This window comes from Chiloscyllium plagiosum, unplaced genomic scaffold, assembly GCF_037043375.1.
Source record: "Chiloscyllium plagiosum isolate Xiang-an unplaced genomic scaffold, Cpla_swu_hap1 HiC_scaffold_6, whole genome shotgun sequence".
NCBI lineage: Eukaryota > Metazoa > Chordata > Chondrichthyes > Orectolobiformes > Hemiscylliidae > Chiloscyllium > Chiloscyllium plagiosum.
The window spans coordinates 55,653,095-55,679,397 of record NW_028270144.1 but is presented as its reverse complement, the minus strand read 5'-3'; the positions used below and the strand labels follow the sequence as shown (position 1 = coordinate 55,679,397).

General features: G+C 41.4%; 1 protein-coding gene across 4 annotated transcripts in view; it reads left to right on the top strand.

Moving 5' to 3' along the window:
• LOC122550565 (angiomotin-like protein 1) overlaps nt 1–26,303 on the top strand; it is a 260,953-nt gene that overhangs the window by 79,381 nt on the left and 155,269 nt on the right. For all 4 annotated transcript variants that reach the window (XM_087988016.1, XM_087988017.1, XM_087988018.1 and 1 more), the window contains one exon: nt 103–240. In XM_087988016.1, the coding sequence (XP_087844142.1) occupies nt 103–240 (138 nt within the window). The remainder of the gene's footprint in view (nt 1–102; nt 241–26,303) is intronic.

The window sequence follows — 26,303 nt, the reverse complement described above, 5'->3', positions numbered from 1 at the left end:
GCCACGGTCTGGTGAAGTAGGTAAAGCGCTAACATTCCTCTCATTCCGATGTGAATGGTGCTGCTCGTTCGTCTCTGGCTAAAACCATTTTTCCTGTATTAGCCTTTAGGTCATCCCGGTCGGTTACCCTTTCCAGCTCTTCTCGGAATTCGGAAGGAAATTGGAAGTTACGTGGATTGTCTACAAATTACAATTTCCAGCAAACGTTGAGAAACTCATTTTTGGAGGAGGCAGCTGAAGGTAACAACTTAATCAGAAATAACTGTCGACTGGACCAGTTTGAGGAATATGGTGAAAGTTTGTAGAGTTGCTTGGATTTCTGGTTCCGCGGTTCTCAGCGCTCCTAAATGCTTTCGGGGTATTGAGGGTTATGATTAATTACAAAGAGGAAATGTAAAGTTAGAGTATGTGGGAATACCCTGTTGTTCTCGTCTGACGACTGATGAATGAGAAGCTCATGGCGGAGAGATGGCAGCCGCCAGGTCACCGACATGTTTTATGATGTTTTAGTTGTTTTTATTTTAGAACAGAAACTGTTGTCAGTTAACGTAAATGTACACGAGTATCATTACAGAAGAACTGAGTTAATTGTTACAAGTACGAGAGGGAAAATAGTCCTGAATGCGTGGCTTTCACTTGTATGATCAGTTTTTGTGATGTAGAATTCACTCGTGACCATGTAAATTTACACACTGACTTGCAGAGTTCTTTTTAGTCCATGGGACTATTTTACTAATAAGTTAATACAACAGAATTGTAAATATACCAATGTTTTAAGTTCGGAACGTTTTAATTTTATAGAGCTGTAAACTAGTTCAGAGTTGGTCCAAAGGCTATTTGTGTCTCTAGCTGGTCACTGCTTTGCCTTTTGTTTCCCTCTGTACAGTCACATTGAATGCTTATATGGTGAACAGTCAGTGAAAATAGTTCTAAAGTACTGAAGTGTCCATATTTCTTTTGTTGCTGTTCATGTGTAAATAAGTATTTTAAAAAGATTCTCAGTTGTGGCAGGCCTGTTCGCAATAAAGAAAAGATTAGAGATAACTTCCAGCTCATGTGCAATTATTTTTGCGCTCGAAAAGGGGCAAAATGCCTTTAAGACGTCATCTAAGTAGTTCTTCCGTAACTGTGGGTCGACGTTCGTTTTGCTTTTCATGTTCACACGTATGCTGTAGAAGAAACTTTTAAATACATCTTAAAATCTGCACATTTTTTCTGCCTTACAGTCACTGCTTAACGCGTTTTCCAACTATGGACAGCATGTCAGTGATACGCATTTTTAGCAACACCAAAGGGGTCTTTAACTATTTGCGTGAAGCTTCTACTGATACTTTCCCTCCTCCAATTCTCTTTCACGGCCACAGTCTGCACTTGAACCCGTCTGTTTGCAACATGACTTGGAGATGAGCTTCTAGCTATTTATCTTCTCCATCGTCAACATCGCCTGGCTCCACCTCCATAGCAGAAGATGTCTCTGCCTGTTTCAGCCCGTTTGCTTCTAAAGCCTCTTTGATGTCTTTGTTACCTCAAGGTTCAACTATTTTAATGCTCATCTGGCTGAACTCTGCTTTTCTACCCTCAGTAAAGTTGACTTCATTCTTAACTGTGCTGTCTTTGTCACTCACCAACTGCTGTCGATTGACACTCAACATCTTGCCTGTATTTTATAAAGTTCTTAGTGTATGAATTCTTCCACGACCTTACTCCTTCTGAAACCCTACAACCGTCTGAGAATTGCCTACTCCTCCAATACATCCCCAATTATTTGGCATGCCATTACTGCTTGTACCTTCATCCATTTGGCGCTAAACTCTGCAACTCTTCCCCCTAAGTCACCTGCCTCTCTTAGCTTAAGATATTCCATAAAACCTGATTTGTTGAAGCTTTTAGTCACCAATCCTAATATCTCCACCTATGGCACAGTGTCTGTTTTTAATTTATTATGATTTGGAGATGCCAATGTTGGACTGGGGTGTACAAAGTTAAAAATCACACCACACCAGGTTATAGTCCAAATGGTTTAATTGGAAGCACACTAACTTTCGGAGCGTAGTTCCTTCATTAGGTGCTACCACTTTTACATTGGCAGATTGTGTGCCAATCTACATTATTTGGCCACAATATACATTGTGCCACAAAAATTCATTTTCTCATTGTGAGCTACTGCAGACTATTAAATTGAGCACCATGATTTCCCACCACCAAACTCGTAAATACCAAACTGATGCTATTTCATATTGACATCTTAAGTGTCACATTAAATGAAGATAACCCACAAAATCCTCCCTGTTTTCTTTTCTGAATAACTGTGGCCAGCCATCTTGCCAATGCCACCTTGCCTCCCTACCCCCCACACACATGCACGTTGCATACACCAAAGAAAATTGTTTTAAACAATTCCTCACTTCTAAAAACTTTTTCAGATACCAAGTTTGCCTTGTAATAATTCAAAATCTGATGAGTGGCATTTGTTTTAGCTATTTTAAAGATTAAATACATTAAGAAAGGACTACAGTATTTTTGTTTTTAACTTACCTTCACTTCTTCCTATTCGTCCTACTTTGCATATGTACTAAAGTTTTCAATTAAGATTGTTGTTAATTTGCCTGTTTCACAGGTCGTTACATTTCCCCCATTAGAATTATTAAGGCTTACATAGAATGTCAATTGCATTGCCGAAAACTTTCCTCCCTTCTTGGTGTCATACAACATATTGGGCCAAAAGGCCTCTTCTATGGCTGTATTGACCTACCTACACTAATCCCACTTTCCAGCATTTGCCCATAATCTTGAATATTAAGACATTTCAATTGCACATTCACATTCCTTTAATTAAAAGCTGTGAGGTTTGCTGCCTCTACTACTACACTACAGGCAGTGTATTCGGGTTCCCACTATCCTCTGGGTGAATTTCTTTTTCTTCATATTCCTTCTAAATATTCACCTTTAAAATTATGCTCCCTCATCATTGACCCTTCAACTAATGGAAGCAGCTATTTCCTATCCACCCTGTTCATGCTCATCATAATCTTGTATACCTCAATCAGGTTCTCCCTCAACCTTCGCTGTTCTAAAGGAAATAGTCAAGCTTACCCAACCTCTCTTCATACCTAAATTGTTTCAATCCTGGCAACGTCCTGATGAATCTCCCCTGTATTACCTCCAGTCACAATTTTCTTATTAGTGCAGTGATCAGAACTGCATAGAGTATTCCAGCTGTGGAATAATCAAAGTTTTGTCCACCTCCTGCACGGCCTCCCAGCTCTTATAATTTATGCCATGACTGACAAAGGTAAGTGTCCCATGTTCCTTCTAATTTCTTTAATATCCTACTACCCTATTAAACTGTTCTACTGCCTTCAGGGATGAGTGGATAAAGTACCCCAAAACCCAACTAGTCCTCTGAGCGTCCTAGTATCCTGCTATTAATTGAGTACTCCCTTCCCTTGTTAGCACTTCCAAAGTGCGTCACCTCACACGTTTTATTGTTAAATTCCATCAGGCACTGATCTGCACATCTGACCAACACAACTATATCTCTTCTAACCTCACGCCTTCTTTCTCATGATTAACCGTCTAGCCAATCTTTCTGTCATCTACAATCTTACTTATCAACACCAGCTCCCCACATACTCTTCTATATCATTGATGTCTCTCACCAACAATAAGGGACCTAGCACTGATCCTTATGGTACATCACAATTTAAGATTGGGAGTCATTAAAGTATTAACCACTTCTGTGTTACACCATCTGATGATATTTATGTGCTATATCTATATGATGCCCTTTTCTATTTTTGGAGATTTTACTGTCGAGAATTTCCTGCTAGATTTATTTGTATTGCGTTGACCTCTGTCAGAGATGATAAATTATAAGCAAGCAATGCTGGTCAAATACTAAAGAATCGTGTAGTATAGTAAAAACACAACAGCTTAATTATGCTTAATATCACAAATCTCTTTGAACATTTGTTTTATTTCTGATTGTATTTTACCACAAGAGGTCAACGTATAAGACTGTATTTCAGCTTCATCCAGTTCTGAGAATGTGGTAATACTAGGATTACTGAAAAGTCTTATTATGTTTCTAAGAGGAAGTCTGGTGAAAACTATATCATCTGGCCCATGTTTTGATGCTGACATTGAACTTGATCAGTTAACCCCTTAACAACAGTGTTTATTGTGGTCAAATTCAAGCAGATTGAAGCTGGGATATTCTGTTCAGCATTTTACAGATGACGGAAGGTAGATGTCTCAGGAATTGTGAGGATACGGTGCTTGATTTCAAGAGACTAGGAAAAGTGAGGACTGCAGATGCTGGAGATCAGTGTCAAGAAGTATACCACTGGAAAGCACAACAGGTCAGGCAGTATCCGAGGAGAAGGGGAATCGACGTTTCCAACATAAGCCCTTCAGAAAGATAAATTAGAGGGTTGGGGTGGAGTTGAGGGGAATGTAGCTGGGAAGACGATTGGTAGATGGAAGTGGAGGGGAGGCTGGAGTGGATAGGTGGGAACGAAGCTGTACAAGTAGGACAGTTCAAGAGGGCGGTGCCAAATTGTAGGGTTGGATCTGGAATGAGGTAGGGGAGGGAGGATTCTGGGATGAGGTGGGGAAATATCTCTCTTCTTTCCCCCCACCTCTACCTCAACCTCATCCCAGATCCGACCCTCCAACTTGGCACCACCCTCTTGAATTGTCTTATCTGTCCATCTTCCTTCCCACCTATGTACTTCACCCTTCCCTCCGACATATCACCATCATCCCCCCACCTCCATTTTACCTATCGCCTTCCCAGCTACCTTCCCCCCCAAACTCATCTCCACCCTCCTATTTATCTGTCTGCTTCCCCAACCCAACACATTCCTGATAAAGGGCTTATGCCCGAAACATCAATTCTCCTGCTCCTTGGATGCTGTGCTTTTTCAGTGCCACCCTTTTCGACCTTGATTTCAAAAGGACAAACAAGCTAGTAGAACAAGACAACACATAAATGCAGTTTAACCCAGTGAATGCGAAGTGATCCATTTTGATGCTAAGACTGAGGAAAGATAACATGAAACAATTCACAAGCATGTTCATGACCTGATGGTACATTTGCACAAATTGTTGATGATGGCAGGGTGTGTTGAGAAGATGATTAAAAAAGCATATGCGATTCTCACCTTTATGAAAAAAAGCACAGAATGTAAAAGCAAGGAAGCTGTTATAAAACTTGTAAGAAACTTAACTTTAGCTTCAGCCTCAGCTCTCTTGCTGGATATTGGCTGTCCCCACAGGTTGTATTTTCGATGGGTTTGGAGAAGTACCACATAATGTAGGTTGGGTGACTATTAACTTTACCACCATCTTTCCACCCCAATAATATGAGGGAATGGGTGGGTGCTGAATTCAGGTGCCCACCCCTAAACAGAAATATGTAAATAATTAAGGGTCGGAATGGGAATATAGGCATTTTATTAGACTGAAAGAGACTTCCGTGTCCTGACTAATTACAAACATTTAAGACTGGTGTACATTATTTGTCATATTTCTCAGGAATTTGGCAGAAACAGAGACTATCTGCTTAGCACTTGAACATAATAACACAGTTTGTCATTGCTCTTTCCCAAGGCCATTTGTTCCCTGTATTCATGCCTTTTGACCTTTTCTTTTAATTTCTTAAAGATAACAATAGTTTTACCAGAATAAGGGGCTGCTGTCTCATTATAGAGAGACGATTGGTGGTGGTTTAACATGAGGGTCACCATGACTCGTGAGGGAAGAGGTTGAGAAGGAGAGTTCTTCATTGTAACTTCAGCTGATATAGAAATTGAACCCACGCAGTTGGTGTTCCTCAGTATCGCAAGCTAGCTATCAAGGCAAATGAGTTAACTGACGCTGGTTTGTTAAGAGATTTTCAACTCAACCTGTTGAAAGATATTTTACACACTTCTGGAGCAGCTGGGACTTGAACATGGGTCTTCTGGCCCAGAGGTAGGGATACTACCACTGTACCACAAGAACCTCCCAATTGACTTGTCTAATTTTTTAAAATCTGCAACAATTTAGCTATATTCACGTAGAGTTCAAATCTGCACTTTAGTAAGAGCTTAATTTCAGTTAAGCAGACTCCATAAAAGTCACATACTGTCTTGTTAATTAGTTAAACCTAAATTATTTTTGTCTACCCACTTCTGAGTTGGTGTTAACTCTCACTCCAGTTGTAAAGTTTGTGATTATGCCAATTTAGTTATTAGGATTTTTGATTAACCAAATGCTTGTTGTGACTGGCTACACATTAACTGCCACAGACAGGTTAGGGTGTAAAGCTGTTGTACTCGTTGTAAATACATTTCTCCAGCAGCACCAATTCCCTAGCATTCATCAATGTTAAGTTAACAATTGATTAAACCAATGTGAAATATGTTCCATTGGCAACTGAATCAAGTATGTACCTAAACATACCAGGATTTAGAGTGATTTAACAGAGTACAAAATATTGAGTGCTAGTTATTTAACAGTTTTGGGTATTTATTTTTTAATATGGCCCAAATCGTTTAACACTCCATGTATCAGTTACAGGACAATTAATTTATATGGTGGGTTATATATTCTACAGAGTTGGAGTTGCTTAGCTATAACAGGAATTGGAAGGGTTCAATAAAGCTTTCAATTAACTGGGTTTAAAAGTAACAAGGTATTTAGTCTCACAATAGAACATTCACAGTTTATACTTTTAAGTATTTTTTGCTCTTTGGTGGAACGTAGTACAAATGAGTTTATCTAGGAAACATAAGAGATTCATATCTAAGCAGCTATTCCTACACTACATATTGAAATTTCATTCTCTTTGTAAATAGATTTACTGTTTTATTACATACTTTGTATAGAGGAATCTTGACTCTGATAATAGAAGTGCCATTTTTCCTAAAAATGATGTTTGTTTTCTGAGAGTACAAAGAAATCACTATAAACAATTAAATTGCTTCTTTCTTCTAAATAGACAAGTATCACACCAAGATTGTTCTGACTGATTGAACAAGGGTGTTTGAGAGATTTGTGAATGTTAATGCATCAATTTGAAACACAATTTTGCATAACTGTATTGTCTGTAACATATCTGGGCAAGTGAATATCCACTTAAGTGTTTGTAAATGGGAGTTAACAGTTTGAGAAGCTCAGGGAAATATCTGGAAAATGTCCATCCACAAATGAATTATGTGCCCCTCCTACTAAGGAAAGTATAAAGAAGTTGTTCAAAAACTTAATGTTTTCTTTTTTAACAGAAAATGGTTACATGATTGCAAAGAGAATTATAGTGCAAAGGTGAAAACCTTTTTTATTAGCAAACAAAACAATTGCCAATACTGTTGTGTAAAAGTGAGTTTTGAGAAGATTCGTAGCTCAGGTTGAGGTTCTGGATGGAGGTTTGCTTGCTGAGTTGGAACGTTCATTTCCAGATGTCTCATCACCCGACTAGGTAACACCTTCACTGAGTCTCTGGGCAAAGCACTGCTGATGATTCCTGCTTTCTATTTATATGTTTTGGGCTTCTTTGGGTTGGTGATGTTATTTCCTGTGAAATCATAGTAGCCCACAAACCCAACAACACACTCAAACAGCAGCTAATGAACTTGAAAGACACTATACAGCCAACAAGTAAAACTAATGTAATTTACAAAATACCGTGCACGAACTGTAACAAACACTACATTGGATAAGCAGGCAGAAAACTAGCCACCAGGATATATGAACATCAACTAGTCACAAAATGACATGACCCTCTCTCACTAGTATCCTTACATACAGATAAGGAAGGACACTGCTTCAACTGTGACAACACATCCATCCTAGGACAAGCCAAACACAGACATGCACGAGAATTCCGAGAAACATGGCATTCCAACCGGAACTCTATCAACAAGCACATTGAGTTAGGCCCCATCCACCACACCCTGGGAAAAAGAACAGGAAATGACATCACCAACCCAAAGAAACCCAAACATGTAAATAGAAAGCAGGAATCATGTGCAGTGCTTTGCCTGAGGCCCACTGAAGATGTTACCTAGTGAGATGACAAAATGTCTGGAAATGAACTTTCCAGCTCAGTGAGCAAACATACATCCAGAACTGTTGTGTAATATTATTCATTATGTAATTCCTTGATGATAGGAAAACTGAGGGCAACTTCTCAATTTTCATTTAGTTGCAAAGTTGGCAGTATTTTCAGAAATACAACCCTTTCAGTTTTCATTGACACTGTATTTTATTAACTTCAATGTTGAAAGTTAACCTCAATGTATTTCAGTTTATCCTTGCATAGAAAACCAAAATTGGATCCACAGCAAAATGCTGTAGTGAACCAGTTGTGGTGGCAATTATTTGTTTGAGGTCCTTATATTTCAAGGGGTGTAGTAGGGGTGCTGACCAGTAGAAATGGGGTGAGAGGACATTGTCAGTGAAATTAACTTGTTCAAGTAGAGACTTGGACTGTGCTGTGGTCTCAACTTCTTGGAACTAGATTGAGTCAAAATAAATTGACATTACCTCAGACTTTGATCATGTTGGTATCGCAGTGACACTGTAGTTCTCATTCTGAGCTGAACACAAACTTTTGCAGTGCTAGTGCTTCACCTACCTGTCCAAGATCTTTCTATTTTGTTTCCTCTTGAGTTTCAAGCTAACTGGTAAGTAATGTTTAGGAACGGTCACCCCTGTTTCCAAAGAAAACCTTAACTGTAATTTTCTTAAATTTCAGTAACTCATTCATCTGTGCAATTGTTGAAATTCTATAATTCTCCTGTCATGACCATTTTCACACTTTCTCCACATGCCCTTCTTTCTCATGGTTGGTGGATGGAGCTTCAAGTGTTCTGCAGATAGAATACCGTGCATACTACGGAAAATGAATAACATAAAAATATTTAGGACTGAGTCATTCAGCCCTTCAAACCTGCTCCACCATTCATTAAGATTGTGGCACAATCCAGTCCAAATAATCCATACATGAATTAATATTCCACACTGGCCTCCTCTCACCCTCATCATCTAACCCTATTAATACATCCTTCTATTTATTTACCCTCATGTGCTTATTTACCTTTTCTCTAAATATGCGAACACGAATCTAATTGCCTCACCTACTTCTTGCAACTAAAATCAACATACTGAAGATGCTGGAAATCTGAAAACTAAAACAAAGCATTGGAGAAATTCAACAGATCTTGCAGTGTCTATGGCAAGTTGCTGCCTGACCTGCAAAGTTTCTCCAGCACTTTGTTTTAACCTCTTGTGACAGTTTGTTTCACATTTCTAGCACTTATCGACAATAAAGTTCCTTCTGAATTCCCTACTGGATTTATTAGTGTCTGCCTGATGGGTATAAACTCCAGTTGTGGATTGGCTCCAAGTGAAAACATTTTATCTGCACCTACTCTTCGTACCTTCCATAAACTAGAAGGTCAGCACTTGGCTTTCTCTTCTCTGGAGAAAAAGCGACAGTATGTTCAACCTTTCCTGATAATTATATTCTCTCTGTTCTGGTTGTATTCTTATGAATCTTTCTTGCACCTGTCCACATATCATTTTTATAACACAGAAACCAGAACTCTCCACCATACTCCAAGAGTGATCCATCCAACCAACGTTCTGTGTAAGTTAAACAACCTGTCTGCATTTTAATTCTATCATTCCAGAAATGAACCCCAGTGTTACTGTTTAAGACCGTAAGACATAGGAGTGGAATTAAGGCCATTCAGCCCATCGAGTCCACTTCGTCATTTAATCATGGCTGATGGGCATTTCAAATCCACTTACCCGCACTCTCCCCATAGCCCCTTAATTCATTGTGAGATCAAGAATTTATCAATCTCTGCCCTGAAGACATTTAATGTCCTAGCCTCCACTACGTTCCAAGCTAATGAATTCACAGGCCCACCACACTCTGGCTGAAGAAATGTCTCCTCATTTCCATTCTAAATTGACTCCCTCCAATTCTAAGGCTGTGCCCATGGTTCCTAGTCTCCCTGCCTAATGGAAACAATTTCCCAGTGTCCACCCTTAACCAAATCTCTAGTAATCTCCCCTCAACTCTAAACTCTAATGAATACAATCTCAGGATCCTCAGCCATTCATCGTATGTTAGGCCTACCATTCCAGGGATCATCCATGTGAATCTCTATTGGACAAACTCCAGTGCCAGTATGTCTTTCCTGAGGGGTGGGGCCCAAAAGTAGACACAGCATGGGCAGCACGGTGGCACAGTGGTCCAGGAAATGGCTGACAAAATTCAACGTGAACAAATGCGCAGTCTGCCTCTCAGCGCTAATGACCTGAGTTCAATTCTCACCTCAGGCGACTGACTGTGTGGAGTTTGCACATTCTCCACGTGTCTGCATACGTTTCCTCCGGGTGCTCCAGTTTCCTCCCACAGTCCAAAAATGTGCAGGTTAGGTGAATTGACCATGCTAAATTGCCGGTGGTGTTAGGGGCAGGGGTAAATGTAGGGGAATGGGTCTGGATGGATTGCACTTCGGCGGGTCAGTGTGGACCTGTTGGGCCGAAGGGCCTGTTTCCATACTCGTAAGTAATCTAATCTAATCTAAAAGTAATCTAATCTAATCTATTCCAAATGGGGCCTAACTAGAGCTTTATAAAAATCTGACTCACATTGCTGCTATTATATTCCAACCTTCTTGAGATAAATTATAACATTACATTCACTTTCTTAATCACGGACTCAACCTGCAAGTTAACCTTTAGAGAATCTAGGACTAGCACTTCCATCTTCCTTTGTACTTTGGCTTTATGAATTTTCTCACCATTTAGAAAATAGTCCATGCCTGTATTCTTCTTTTCAAAGTGCAAGACTGCGCATTTGCTCACGTTGAATTTTGTCAGCCATTTCCTGGACCACTGTCCTAAACTCTCTAAATCTTCGTATCATCGGCAAACTTCACCAGAATGCCCCCAGTTCCTTAATCCAGATCATTAATATATTAAGTGAACAGCTGTGACTCCAACACAGAACCCTGCAGGACACCACTGCCATTCTGAAAAAGAACCTTTAATCCCAACTCTCTGCCGATTCTTGATCCAGGCCAGTAGCTCACCTCGAACACCATGGGCCCTCACCCTGAGGCACCTTATCAAAGGCCTTTTGAAAGTCTAAATAGATAACATCCATTGGGTTTCCCTGGTTTAATCTACTTGTTACCTCTTCAAAGAATTCTAAGAGGTTTGTCAGGCACGACCTTTCCTTACTAAAGCCAGGCTGACTTGTTCTAATCTGACCCTGCTCTTCCAAGAATTTAGAAATCTCATCCTTAATGATAGATTCTAGAATTTTACCAAGAACCGAGGTTAGGCTAAGTGGCCTAAAATTTTCCATCTTTTATCTTGATCTTTTCTTAAACGAGAGGGTTACAACAGTGATTTTCCAATCATCTGGGACTTTCCCTGATTCCAGCGACTTTTAAAAGATCACAACCAATGCCTCTGCTATTTCCTCAGCCACTCCACTCAGAACTCTTAGGATGTAGCCCATCGGAGCCAGATGATTTATTAATTTTTAGACCTTTTTAGCTTTTCTAGCACTTTCTCTTTTGTAATGGCTACCATTCTCAACTCTGCCCCCGATGCTCCTTAATTGTTGGAATGTTGCTCATATCTTCCATTGTGAAGACTGACGCACAGTACTTGTTAATTTCTTTAGCATTTCCTTATCTCTCATCACTAGCCTTCCAGAATCAATTTGGAGCAGCCCAATGTCTACTTTTATCTCTTGTTCGTTTCTTATGTATTGAAAGACATTTTAACTATCATTTCTAATATTACTGGCTAGCCTACCTTCATATTTGATCCTCTCCTTTTTTGTTTCTCTCTTTTGTTTTGTAGCCTTGAAAAATGTGTTGCTGGAAAAGCGCAGCAGGTCAGTCTGCATCCAAGGAGCAGGAGAATCGACGTTTCAGGCATAAGCCCTTCTTCAGGGCTTCACGTCGATTCTCCTACTCCTTGGATGCTGCCCGACCTACTGCGCTTTTCCAGCAACAGATTTTTCAGCTCTGATCTCCAGCATCTGCAGTCCTCACTTTCTTCCTATTTTGTAGTCTTCCCAATCTTCTGATTTCCCAGTGTTCTTGGCCACTTTATAGGCTCTCTCTTTCTCTTTGATATATTTCCTGACTGACTTTGTCAGCCATAGCTGTCTAATTTCCCCACCCACTGCTCTAGAGGGCTCTATTCCTGATGAAGGGCTTTTGCCAAAACGTTGATTTTCCTGCTCCTCAGATGCTACCTGATCTGCTGTGCTTTTCCAGCACCACTCTGATCTAAACTCTGGTTTCCAACATCTGCAGTCCTCACTTTTGCCTAGTTGATCTCTACCATATTATGATCACTGCCTCCGAAGTGTTCCCTTTACTTTAAGATCTTTTATAAATTCTGGCTCATTACATGGTCAGAATAGCCTGCTCCCTGTGGGCTCCATCACAAGCTGTTCCAAAAAGCCATCCTGTAAGCATTCCATGAATTCCCTTTCTTTGGATCCACTGGCAACATTATTCACCCAGTCCACCTGCATTTTGAAGTCTCCTCATGATCGCCGTGACCTTGCCTTTCTGACATGCCTTATCTATTTCCTGGTACATCTTGCACCAGTGTTAGGAGGTCTGTACATAACTCCCATTATGATTTTTTTGCCTTTGTGGTTCATCAACCGCACCCACACCCTACCTGTCACTTTCGCTTTCCCTTCCCCTCCCCCCCACCCCCCCCGATTCAGAAGTTTAAAGTCCTACTGACCACCCTATTTATCCTTTTTGCTAGAACACTGGTTCCAGATCGGTTCAGGTCGAGACCCCAATGGTACACATCACTCCCCGGTTCCAAAACTGACGCCAATGCTCCATGAAATGGAATCCCTCTTTCCCACACCAATCCCTTAGCCATGTGTTTACTTCCCTAACATTCTTATATCTACGTCGATTGGCACGTGGCTCGGGCAGTCTCCATTTGTTGTTAGTCCCAACGTGGACTGTTTGATTATCACCACTTATGAAGTTTTCTGCACCAGTATCCCCAGCTTCGTATCTTCCTTGTCAAAATTAAAATTAATTTTCTACTTAGATACATATTCTGCAGGTTTATCAATATAGTCTTGATTTTAGTTTCTTCCTCCATATTAACAGTACTCCCAGACTCCTAAAGTGATGATTTAAACCCACATTTTCTCAGCTGTAGCTTCAGCTTCATGCAAATGTGATGTCTTATTTGTTTTCCAGTGATATTTTTCAGCAGCTGTACGTGTACCAGATCGGAGTATTCTGTCTAACCGCAACATTCAGCAAACAGCTCGTTAAGTTTGGGTATTTTTTCTGGCTGAAACTAAATAAAACGTAATTGTATTAATTAAGCTGTGTACTCAGTAACCTGAAAGTAATGATCAAAAAATGCAAATTAGGCAAAGCAAAACTGTATTCTTATCATCTTTCAAAGTGACATCTTAAAACGCATAAAGGTGGATAAATTCCCCAGGACCTGATCAGGTTTACTTTACAACATTGGGAAGCTGGGAAAGTGATAGCTGGGCCCCATGCTGAGATATTTGTACTATTGATCTACAAGGGTGAAGTGCTGGAAAACTGGAGGTTGGCTAACGTGCGGAAAGATTCAAGAAAAGTGGTAAGGAAAAGCTGGGGAACAATAGACTGGTGAGCGTGACATCAGTGGTGCACACGTTTCTGGAGTGGATTCTGAGGGACTGGATTTACATTGTACTTCAAAAGGCAAGGACTGATTAGGGATCATCAACATTGCTTTGTGTGTGGGAAATCGTGTCATTGAGTCATAGAGATGTACAACACTGAAACAAACCCTTTGGTCCAACTTTTCCATGCTGACCAGGTATCCTAACCTAATATAGTCCCATTTGCCAGCACTTGGCCCATATCCCTGTGTGAACAGAGCATTGAGTATTGGAGTTGGGAGGTCATGTTGCAGCTGTACAGGATGTTGTTTAGGCCACTTTTCAAATACTGGTGAGAGGGGAAAAATTTGAAAGTGACCTAAGGGGCAAGTTTTTCACGCAGAGGGTTGTGCGTATATGGAATGAGCTGCCAGAGGAAATGGTGGAGGCTGGTACAATTACAACATATAAAAGGAATCTGGATGGGAACTTAATTGAATTTTTTGAAGAAGTGACAAAGAGGATTGATGAGGGCTGTGGGATGGATGTACTCTGTATAGACTTCAGTAAGGCATTCGTAAAAGTTCCGCATGGTAGACTGGGTAACAAGGTTAGGTCACATGGAATACAAGGAGAACTAGCCAATTGGATACAAAATTGCCTTGAAGGTAGGAGACAAAGGGTGATGGTGAAGAGTTATTGTTTTGGACTGGAGGCCTGTGATCAGCGATGTGCTGCAGACTTCACTGCTGAGACCACTGCTTTTCATAATGTATATAAATGATTTGGATGTGATCATAGGATATATGGTTAGTAAGTTTGCAGATGACACCAAAATTATTGGCATAGTGGGCAGTGAAGACAATGGGATCTTGAACAGGTGGGCTGAGGAGTAGCCGATGGGGTTTTATCTAGATAAATGTGAAGTATTACTTTTTGGCAGGGCAAATCAGGACAGGACTTATACCCTTAATGATAAGATCCTGGGGATTGTTGTCAAACAGAAGCCCTGGAGTACAGATCCATGTTTCAGTTAGTCAGGGTAATGAAGTTAGAGTATTGAAATAGCAGTTGGGAGGTCATGTTGCAGCCGTACAGGATATTGGTTAGGCCGCTTTTGGAATACTGCATACAGTTCTGGTCTCACTGCTGTAGGAAAGATGTTATTAAACTTGAAAGGATTCAGAAAAGATTTGTAAGACTGTTGGCAGGGTTGGAGGGTTTGAGCTACAATGAGAGGCTGAATAAGACCTAGGAGCAAAAATTAGGCAATTTAGTCCACCAAATCTGCTCCATCATTCAATCATGGCTGATAAATTTCTCAACCCATTCTCCCAGTAACCCTTGATCCCCTTGATACTCAATAACCTATCTATCTCAGTCTTAAATGTGCTCAATGACCTATCTCCACAGCCTTCTGTGGCAATGAATTCCATGGATTCACCACTATCTGTTGAAGGCATCTCTCCTTATCTCCAGTCTAAAAAGACTTCCCTTTATTCTAAGGCTGTGCCCTCAGGCCCTAGTCTCTCCCACCAACAGAAACATCTTCCCAACATCCACTCTGTCTCGGCCATTAAGTGGGATTCGAGTTTCCTGTATTTAAGTGGGATTCAGGTTCTCTGCGTTTAAGTGGGATACGAACCCCTTCTCTGTGAGTCTTTGTTCTGGGAGAAGAGAGTGGCTTGGATTGTGGCATCATGTGGTCCACTGCAAGGGCTTTCTCTTTTTATATGTGTAATTTCAGTGAGAGGATGCAAAAAAAAGTGAAAAACACTGACATTAAGGTTGTACTAATACTTGGCTCGAGGGGGGAAATTGCAATGTAGATTGTGCCGTGCTGAGAGCATTTGATGTTTAAAAATTTTGGTTTGTTAGAATACTGGTTCGGAAAATCCTTTTAAGTTAACTGTTTTGCCTTGTTTGAATCAGGATCTCAATTCCGTGTGTTTTGTGGGCTATGTAATGGGGCCGATTTTGTTTTTACATTGAAATTACACAACATTGTTCTTTTTAAAATTATCAAACTTGTAACCTTAAAGCAAATTGATTGAGTGCTTTGAGCCCCTGATGTGTTTGAAATTCTAAAATAAACAGTTGGGTCAGTGGTCATGCATTAACCAGATGAGAATGTTGTATTATAATATCGTTGCTGTTGTGTTTTTAATGCAGAGTGTTTGCAAAGAGTGTGTTTAAGTTTGATTTCTAGAGAATATTCGAACTTGAGGCTGAGCTGTTTCAGTTATGTTAATTATTGTTATGACTTCAATGGTCCCCTTCATGATGACCACTGAGATGGCACTACCAGCTTTCATAAGACTCTGACAGCTAATTTTTAAGCAAGTTATTGACAAACAGCATACAATGATTATAACAAAATTACCAGTCCATTACAGTAAATAGAATTTGAAGAATCCTCTCATGTGGGAAAAAAAACACTAGTAAATTTCTTAAATCCACAGTCCTTAGTGACAATTCCATTTCCCCCAAATTCAGTAGAAACGAGCCAGTTCTCCAAAATCTCCTTTACTAAAGTCCAACCTGAAAACAAAATTCAGTTTGTTGTTGTGCATCACTCCAGAGAAATCTGAATTTTTGGATAATGGCAGTTAAAGGCTTAACAAAACCGATGAGACTTCCATCCTTCCAGAGGTGCTTCAGATGGAGGATACCAGCACATCTGAGTGTGCAGTGCTGCAGCAGCAGACTCGGTGAACACAGCATTCTTTGCTGCTTCTGCTCCCACTCTGCTGTCAAATGTAACAAAGCCAACTGATTGTTTTGATGTTAGCTTGATCAGTGAACCTTCATATCCCTTAAATGATCGAAAGACAAGGTAAAGCTCACGTGGTTTAATGTCCACGTGAAGGCCACTGACAAAAAGCATACTGACCTCCTCTTCACTGTTAGTTTCTTCACTTTTTGTGCTCATGACTGAGTGTTTTGCTTGGGGGGGGGGGGAAATGGGGTGACACTTTATTCTGTAAGTTTCAATTAGATCCCTCCTTATTCTTCTTAACTCCATTGAGTATAGACCCAGAGTCTTCAAACATCCCTCGTATGTTAAGCTTTCCATTCCTGGGACCATTCTTGTGATCCTCCTCTGAACATGCTCCAGGGCCAGTACATCCTTCCCAAGATGATGCACAATACTCCAAATGTGGTCTGAGTAGTGTCTTAACCTCAGAAATACACCCTGCTTTTATATTTAAGTCCTTTCCAAATCAATGCTATCATTGCATTTGCCTTCCTATTACTGACTCAACCTGCAAATTTTTAGAGAGTCCTGGATGAAAATTCCCAAGTCTCTTTGCACTTCAGACTTCTAAATTTTCTCTCCCATTCAGAAAATTGTCTGTGCCTCTATTCTTACACTTTCCCATGTTGTACTCCATCTGGCACTTTTTGCCAACTTTCCTAACATGTCCAAGTCTACCGTTAGCCCACTCCCCCACCTCAATGCTACCTGTCGTAGAAGATAAACATTACAGCACAGTACAGCCCTCAATGTTGCGCTGCCCTGTGAAACCAATCTGAAACTTACACTATTCTATTCTCGTCCATATGCGACCATTTAAATGCCTGTAAAGTTGGCAAGTCTACAGCTGTTTCAGACAGTGCGTTCCATGTCTGTAGCACTCTAAGTAAAGAAACTACCTCTGACATCTGCCCTATATCTATCACCCCTCAATTTGAAGCTATGCTCTTCATGCTAGCCATCACCATCCTAGGAAAAAGACTTAATCCTCTAATTATTTTATATGTTTCAATTAAGTCACTTATCAATCTCCTCCTCCTCTAACAAAAACAGCCACAAATCCCTCAACTTTTCCTCCGTAAGACCTTCCCTCTGTACCAGGAAACATCCTAGTAAATCTTCTCTGAAGCCTTTCCAAAGCTTCCACATCCTTCCTATAATGCGGTAACTAGAACTGCACGCAATACTCCCAAGTACAGCCGCAACATGACCTCATGATCCCGAGACTCGATCTCTCTTCTAATAGAAGCTAACATGCCTTCTTATGCCTTCTTAACAGCCCTATCAACCTGGGTAGCAACTTTGAGGGATCTATGTACATGGATACTGAGATCTCTCTTCTCATCTACACTACCAAGAATGTTACCATTAGCCCAGTAACTCTGCATTCCTCTTTCCAAAGTGAATCACGTCACACATTTCTGCATTAAACTCCATTTGCCACCTCTCTGCCCAGCTCTGCAGCTTATCTATGTCCATCTGTAACCTACAACATCCTTCTGCACTTTCCATAACTGTACTAACCTTAGTGTCATCTGCAAATTTACTAACTCAACCTCCCACGCCCTCAACCAAGTTGTTTATAAAAATGACATGCAGCAATGGCTCCAAAACACATCCTTGTGATACACCACTAGTGACACAACTCCAAGATGTACATTTCCCATCAACCACCACCCTCTGTCTTTTTTCAGCTAGCCAATTTCTGACAAACAACTAAATCACCCCAATCCATGCCTCCTTAATTTGTGTAGTAAGGGTAACCTTAGCAAATGCCTTACTGAAATCCATATACACAACGTCAATGGTTTTACCCTCATCCACCTGTTTGGTCGCCATCTCAAAGAACACAATAAGGTCTGTGTGGCATGACCTATCCTTCACAAAAAAATGTGGATTATCCGTAAGCAAATTATTCCTATCGAGATGATTTATAAATCCTGTGTCTTATAATCTTTTCCAACACTTTGTGGGCGGCACGGTGGCAGAGACACCGTGCCGCCTCACAGCGCCAGAGACCCGGGTTCAATTCCCGCCTCAGGCGACTCTCTGTGTGGAGTTTGCACATTCTCCCCGTGTCTGCGTGGGTTTCCTCCGGGTACTCCGGTTCCTCCCACAATCCAAAAATGTGCGGGTTAGGTGAATTGACCATGCTAAATTGTCTGCAGTGTTAGGTGAAGGGGTAAATGTAGGAGTATGGGTCTGGGTGGTATACGCTTCGGCGGGGCGGTGTGGACTTGTTGGGCCGAAGGGCCTGTTTCCACACTGTAAGTAATCTAATCTAATCTAATTACTTTACCCACAATCGAAGTAAGGCTTACTAGTTTATAATTACCTGGGTTGTCTCTACTCCCCTTCTTGAATAAGAGAACAACATTTACTATCCTCCAGTCTTCTGGTACAATTCCTGTAGACAATGACAGCATAAATATCAAAGCCAAAGGCTCGACAGTCTCCTCCCTGGCTTCCCCCAGAGAATGCTAGGATAAATCCCATTCGGCCCAGGGGATTGATCTATTTTCTCACTTTGCAGAATTTCTAACACCTCCTCCTTATGAACCTCAATCCCGTATAGTCTAGTAGCCTGTATCTCCGTATTCTCCTCAAAAACATTGTCTTTTTCCAGTGTGAATACTGACGAAAAATATTCATTTAGTGCTTCTCCTATCTCCTCTGACTCCACTCACAACTTCCCACTACTGTCCTTGATTGGCCCTAATCTTACTCTAGTCATTTTTTTATCCTTTAAGTACCTGTAGAAAGCTTAAAGGTTTTCCCTGATCCTGTCCGCCAACAACTTCTCATGTCCCTTCCTCACTCTTAGCTCTCTTTAGGTCTTTCCTGGCTAACTTGTAACTCTCAATCACCCTAACTGAGCCTTCACATCTTATCCTAACATAAGCCTTCTTCTTCCTCTTGACAAGAGATTCAACTTCCTTAGTAAACCATGGCTCCTGCACTCGACAACTTCGTCACTGTCTGACAGGTATGTACTTATCAAGGACCTGCAGTAGCTGTTCCTTGAATAAGCTCCATTTCAATTGTGCCCATCTACTGCAGCTTCCTTCTCCATCCTATGCATCCTAAATCTTGTCTAATCACATTGTAATTGCCTTTCCCCCAGCTGTAGCTATTGCCATCAGGTGTATAGCTGTCCCTCCACCTATCTTTGTATCATCTGTAAACTTAGCCAGAATGCCCTCAGTTCCTTCATCTCGATTGTTAATGTATGAAGTGAAAAGTTGTGGTCCCAACACTGAGCCTTGCGGAGCACCACTTGCCATCCTGAGGAGTACCCTTTTATCCCCACTCTCTGCTTTCTGCCAGATAGCCAAGCCTCTGTCCATACTAGCACCTTGCCTCTCACACCTGGGCCACTATTTTAATCAGCAGCCTTTGTCAAAGGTCTTCTTGTAGTCCAGGTTTATAGCATCTATTGGCTCTCCCTGGTCTAACCTGCTCATTACTTCCTCAAACAATTCTAGCAGATTCTAGCAGATCTATGGGTGGCATGGTGGTACAGTGGTTAGCACTGCTGCCTCACAGCGCCAGAAACCTGGGTTCAATTCCCACCTCAGGCGACTGACTGACTGTGTGGAGTTTGCACATTCTCCCCATGTCTGCGTGGGTTTCCTCCGGGTGCTCCGGTTTCCTCCCACAGTCCAAAGATGTGCAGGTCAGGTGAATTGGCCATGCTAAATTGCCCGTAGTGTTAGGTAAGGGGTAAATGTAGGGGTATGGGTGGGTTGCGCTTCGGCGGGTCGATGTGGACTTGTTGGGCCGAAGGGCCTGTTTCCACACTGTAATGTAATCTAATCTAATTTGTCAGACATGATTTCCCCTTGATGAAATCATGCTGACTTTGCCCTATTTTTCCAAACTGTTCTTTTAAGTATTCAGAAATCTCATCCTTCGCTTAGCTTCCAGGATCTTACCCACAACCAAGATTTAGGCTAATTGTTATTTAATTTTCCATCTTTTGCCTTATTCCTTTGTAAACACGTGTCACATTAGTAATTTTCTAGTCCTCTAAGACTCGCAATTCCAGAAAGATCACCACTCATGCCATCACTATCTCTTCAACTATCTCCCTTAGAATTCTGGGGTGTAGTCCATCTGTGCCAGCTAACTTATCCACCTTCCGGCCATTCAGTTTTTTTCTGGCACCTTCACCTTGGTGATGGCCACCTTACTCAGCTTTGCCCCCTCAAACACAGTTGAATTTGTGGGATATTATTCATGTCTTCTACCGAGAAGACTGAGGCAAAGTAAGTATTCAGTTCCTCAGCCATTTCCTTGTTTCCCACTACTATCTCTCCTGCATCATTTTTCAGTGATCCAATGCCCACTTTTGTCTCTTTTGCCCTTTAGATATCTAAAGAAATTCTTAGTCTTTTTAAGTATGAGGGTAAGCCACCTGACTGGCTTACCCTCATACTTAAACTTCTCTCTCCTTTATTTCTTTTTTTTTGTTGTTGCCCTCTGTTGGTCTTTGTAAGCTTCCCAATCCTCTGGTTTCCCATGGCCCTTTTCCACGGTGTATGCTTTCTCTTTTTGCTTTAATGCTGTCCCTGACTTCCCTAGTCAGCCATGGTTGCCTCGTTGTCCCTGTACCATGCATCTTTTTCCTTGGGGTGAATCTCTGCTGTCTCTCCTGAAATACTCCCAGAGACTTAGGGGTGGCACGGTGACTCAGTGGCTAGCACTGATACCTCACATCGCCAGGAACCTGGGTTCAATTCCAGCTTCTGGCAACCGTCTGTGTGGAGTTCGTACATTCTCCCAGTGTCTGCGTGGGTTTCCTTCAGGTGCTCCGGTTTCCTCCCACAGTCCAAAGATGTGCAAGTTAGGTGAATTGGCCATGCTAAATTGTCCAGTGTTCAGAGATGTGTAGGTTAGGTGTGTTAGTCGAGAGTAAATGTAGAGTCATAGGTTAGGGGAATAGGTTTGGATGGGATACTCTTTGGAGGGTCGGTGTGGACTTGTTGGGCTGAAAGGGCCTGTTTTCACATTGTAGGGATTCTATTCTATGGTTTGAACTCCTACCATTGCTGTTCCATTGTCTTTCTTGCTAGGCTCCTTTCCCAGTCAATTCTATCCAGCTCTTTCCTCATGTTTCTGTAGTTGCCTTTGTTCAATGGTATTACTGTTACCTCTGAATTTGCTCTGCAATTTGAGAGGGAGAAGATAGAATCAATCATATTGTTTCCGAAGGGTTCCTTCAACTTAAGCTCCCTTATGAAGTCTGCCTCATTGCACAACATTAAATCCAGTATTGCCTGTTCCCAAGTGGGCCCACCACAAGCTGCTCCAAAAAGCCATCTCATAGAAATTCCACAAATTCCCTTTCTTGCAAATCACTACCAACCTGATTTTCACAGTCCACCTGCATATTGAAATCCCCCATGATCAATGTAACTTTGCCTTTCCCACACAACTTTTCTATCTCCTGGTGTATCTTGCTCCTGACTACTATTTGGAGGCCTGTACATACGTTCAGTTATGTTTTTTTTTAAGTTTTTGTGGTTCCTCAATTCTACCCACACAGAATCTACACCATCTGACCCTATTTCGTTTCTTACTATTGATTTAATTTAATTTCTTACTGACAAGACAACCCCACTCCCTCTTCTCCACTTGACCATCTTTTTGATAGAATGTATATCCTTGAATATTCAGCTGCCAATCCTGATCCCCTGTAGCCACGTCTCCGTGATGCTCACCATGTCATACCTGCCAATTTTGATCTGCGTCACAAGCTCATTTACCTTATTCCTTATAGCATTAAGATATAACACCTGAATAGGCTGGGAATATTTTCTCTAGAACATCAGAGGCTGAGGGTTGACCTTACAGAGATTTCTAAAATCACGAGGATCATGGATAAGGTAAATAAACAGGGTAGAAGAATCCAAAACTAGAGGACATAGGTTTAAGGTGAGAGGGGAAAGATTTAAAGAGGATCTGAGGACAACTTTTTCACAAGTGGGGTGCTGCGTATATGGAATTAACTGCCAGAGAACGTGATGGAGGCTGATATAATTACGATACTTAAAAGGCAACTGGCTGGGCATATGAATAAAAGAGGGGGTTAGAATGTTATAGGCCAAATTCTGGCAAATGGGTCTAGATTTATTTCTGATATGATTTAGAGTAGATTCCCTACAGTATCGAAACAGGCCCTTCGGTCCAACAAGTCCACACCAACCCTCCGAAGAGTAACCCACCCAGACCCATACTCCTACCCTATATTTACACCTGAATAATGCACCTAACACTATGGGTAATTTAGCATGGCCAATTCACCTGGCCTGTACATCTTTGGATTGTGGGGGGGAAACTGGAACACCCAGAGGAAAACAACGCTGACACCAAGAGAATGTGCAAACCTCCTACAGACAATCACCCAAGATGGGAATCAAACCCGGTCCCTGATAATGAGTTATGTACAAGCCTCCAAACAGTGGGCAGGATTTGGGGCACAAGATACACCAAGAGATAGAAAAGGTGTATAAGAAAGGCAAAGCCTAAGGTGATCTAGAGGAATATCAATATGCAGATGGCTGGAAAAATCGGGTTGGTCGTGGATCACAAGAAAAGGAATTTGTGGAATGTCTATGAGATGGCTGTTTGGAGCAGCTTATGGTGGAGCCCACTAGGGAACAGGCAATACTGGCTTTAGTGTTGTGCAATGAGGCAGACTTAATAAGGGAGCTTAAGGTGAAAAAACCCTTTGGAGGCAGTGACCATAATATGATACAATTTACTCTGCAATTTGAGAGAGAGAGAAAGTAGATTCAAAAAGTAATTCTATTGCAGTTGAATAAAGGCAACTACAGAGGCATGAGGAAGGAGCTGGGTAGAATTGACTGGGAGAGGAGCCTAGCAGGAAGGACAGTGGAACAGCAGTGGCAGGTGTTTCTTTGAGTATATAGGGGACACAGCAAAAATGTATCCTGGGGGGAGAAAAGGCATGTCAAAGGGAGGATGAGATAACATTGGCTGACCAGGGAAGACTGGGACAGCATAAAAGCAAAAAAGAAAGCATATAATGTGGCGAAGGGCAGTGGGAAACCAACGGATTGGGAAGCCTTCAATGACCAACAGAGGACAACAAAGAAATAAGGAGGGAGAAGATTGAACATGAGGGTAAGCTAGTCAGTAATACTAGGGAAGATTGCAAGAGTTTTTTCAAATATATAACTGGCAAAAGTGAACATTGGGTCACTGGAAAATGATGCTGGAGAAGGGGGAATGATGAAATGGCTGAGGAACTGAATAAGTACTTTGCTTCAGTCTTCACAGTGGAAGACACAAGTAATATTCCAAAGATTCAAAAGAGACGGGAGCAGAAATGGGTATGGTGGCCATCATCAAGGAGAAGGTGCTAGAAAAACCTGAATGATCTGAAAGTGGACAAGTCACCTGGACCAGATATGCTACACCTAGAGATAGCTGAAGAGATAATGGAGCCTTGAGTAGTGATCTTTCTGCTATCACTGGAGTTAGGGAGGGTCTCAGAGGGCTGGAAAATTGCTAATGTAATTCCCCTGTTTAAGAAGGGAGTAAGGCAAAAGATGTGTAATTATAGGCTGATTAGCCTGACCTCAGTCATTGGTAAGATTTTGGAGTCCATTGTGAAGGATGAGATTTCTGAATACTTGGAAGTGCATAGTAAAATAGGGCAAAGTCAGTATGATTTCATCAAAGGGAGGTCATGCCTGAAGAATCTGTTAGAATTCTTTGAGGAGGTTAGACCAAGGACAGCCAATGGATGTTATCTAGCTGGATTTCCAGAAGGCCTTTGATAAGATGCTGCACAGGAGGTTGCTGATTAACTTAAGGACCTATGGTGTTAGAGGCAAGGAAGCATGGATAGAAGATTGGCTGCCTGACAGAAGGCAGAGAGTGAGGATAAAAGCGTTCTTCTCAGGATGGAAGCCAGTGACTAGTGGTCAGTATTGGGACCACAACTTTTCAGATTAGATTAGATTACTTACAGTGTGGAAACAGGCCCTTCGGCCCAACAAGTCCACACCGACCGTCCAAAGAGCACCCCATCCAGACCCATTCCCCAACATTTACCTCTTCACCTAAGTCTATGGGCAAATTAGCATGGTCAATTCACCTAACCTGCACATTTTTGGACTGTGGGAGGAAACCCCACACAGACACAGGGAGAATATGCAAACTCCACACAGACAGTTGCCTGAGATGGGAATTGAACCCGGGTCTCTGGCGCTGTGAGGCAGCAGTGCTGATCACTTTATGCATTAATGATCTGTATGAAGGAACTGAGGGCATTCTGGCTAGGTTTGTAGATGATACAAAGATAGGTGGAGGGACAGGTAGTATTGATGAGGCAGGGAGGCTGCAGAAAGATTTAGACCAGTTTAGGAGAGTGGGCTAGAAAGTGGCGGATGTAATACACTGTGAAATTATGAGGTCATACATTCTGGTTGGAAGAATAGAGGAATGGACTATTTTCTAAATGGGGAGAAAATTCAGATATCTGGAGTACAAAAGAACTTTGGCGTCCTGGTCCTGGATTCTCTTAAAGTAAATTTAGGAGACGGTAATTAGGAAGGCAAATATAATGTTGTCATTCAACTCTGAAGACTAGAATGTAAAAGCAGGTATGTACATCTGAATCTTTATAAGGCTCTGGTTAGACCACATTTAGAGTATAGAGAGCCGTTTTGGGCCCCATACCTTAGGAGGGATGCATTGGCCCTGGAGCGGGTCCAGAGGAGGTTCTTAAGAATGATCCCAGGAATGAAAAGCTTAACATATGAGGAACATTTCGGACTCTGAGTTTATACTCGATGGAGTTTAAAAGGATGAGTGGGGGAGTGTGGGGGTGGGGGATCTGATTGAAACTTACAGAATACAGAATGGCCTGGACAGAGTAGATGTTGAAAAGATATTTCCATTGACGAGAGACGAGGACCCATGGGCACAGCCTTAGAGTAAAGGGAAGACCCTTTAGAATGGAGATAAGGAGAAACATCTTTAGCCAGAGAGTGGTGGATCTGTGGAATTCATTGCCACAGAAGGCTGTGGAGGTTAGGTTATTGACTATATTTAAAGCAGAGATAGATAAGTTCTTGATTGCCAAGGGGATCAAAGGTTACAGGGAAAAAGCAGGAAAATAGGGATGAAAACCTATCATCAGACTCGATGGGCTGAATGGCTGAATTTCTCCTCTTCCAGTGTTATGGACTTATCATAGCATTATAGTCATGCCTTTCATGTGCTCTGACTTATCCATGTATTTTTTTTAAGGTAAACCTTGAAAACACTGAGCAAGACAAAGCCAGAAATGAAGTTTTATTTCACAGAAGAACTGTTTAGGCCAATGTGTCTCCCTAGGTTAATGTAATATTTTGTACAGGCCATATTTCTCGTGTGTCAGTTTTCCTGATAACTTCAAATTACATATTCTCCTTTGAAACTTCCTATAAATCTGTTTCTCAGCTCTTAGGAAAAACCATGACAGGATTTGGATACCTTTGTGATTTTTTTCTTCACATTCACGCCTCGCGTTGAGGACCCATTTCAGGGATTTCTTGGTGATTGCCTAGGACTAGAAATCTCCCAACTCTATGGCCTGGAGTTTATAGTCAGCAGGGAGAATTTAACCTCTACCCCATTTCAGTGATATTGTGAGTGATTACAGTGTACTTCACTGGGTATTCTCAGCTTGAAGCTGGAATAACATCAAAAGGCTGTTCAAGTAACTAATCACATAAAAACATTCTTACAGTTACCTAACCAGGAAGCATAAAGCAGTAAAATAAAATTACCCTCAAAAATGCTTACTTGGAACAAATTAAAGATTAATACATATCTTCTACCTTCATCTCATTCATTAAGTAC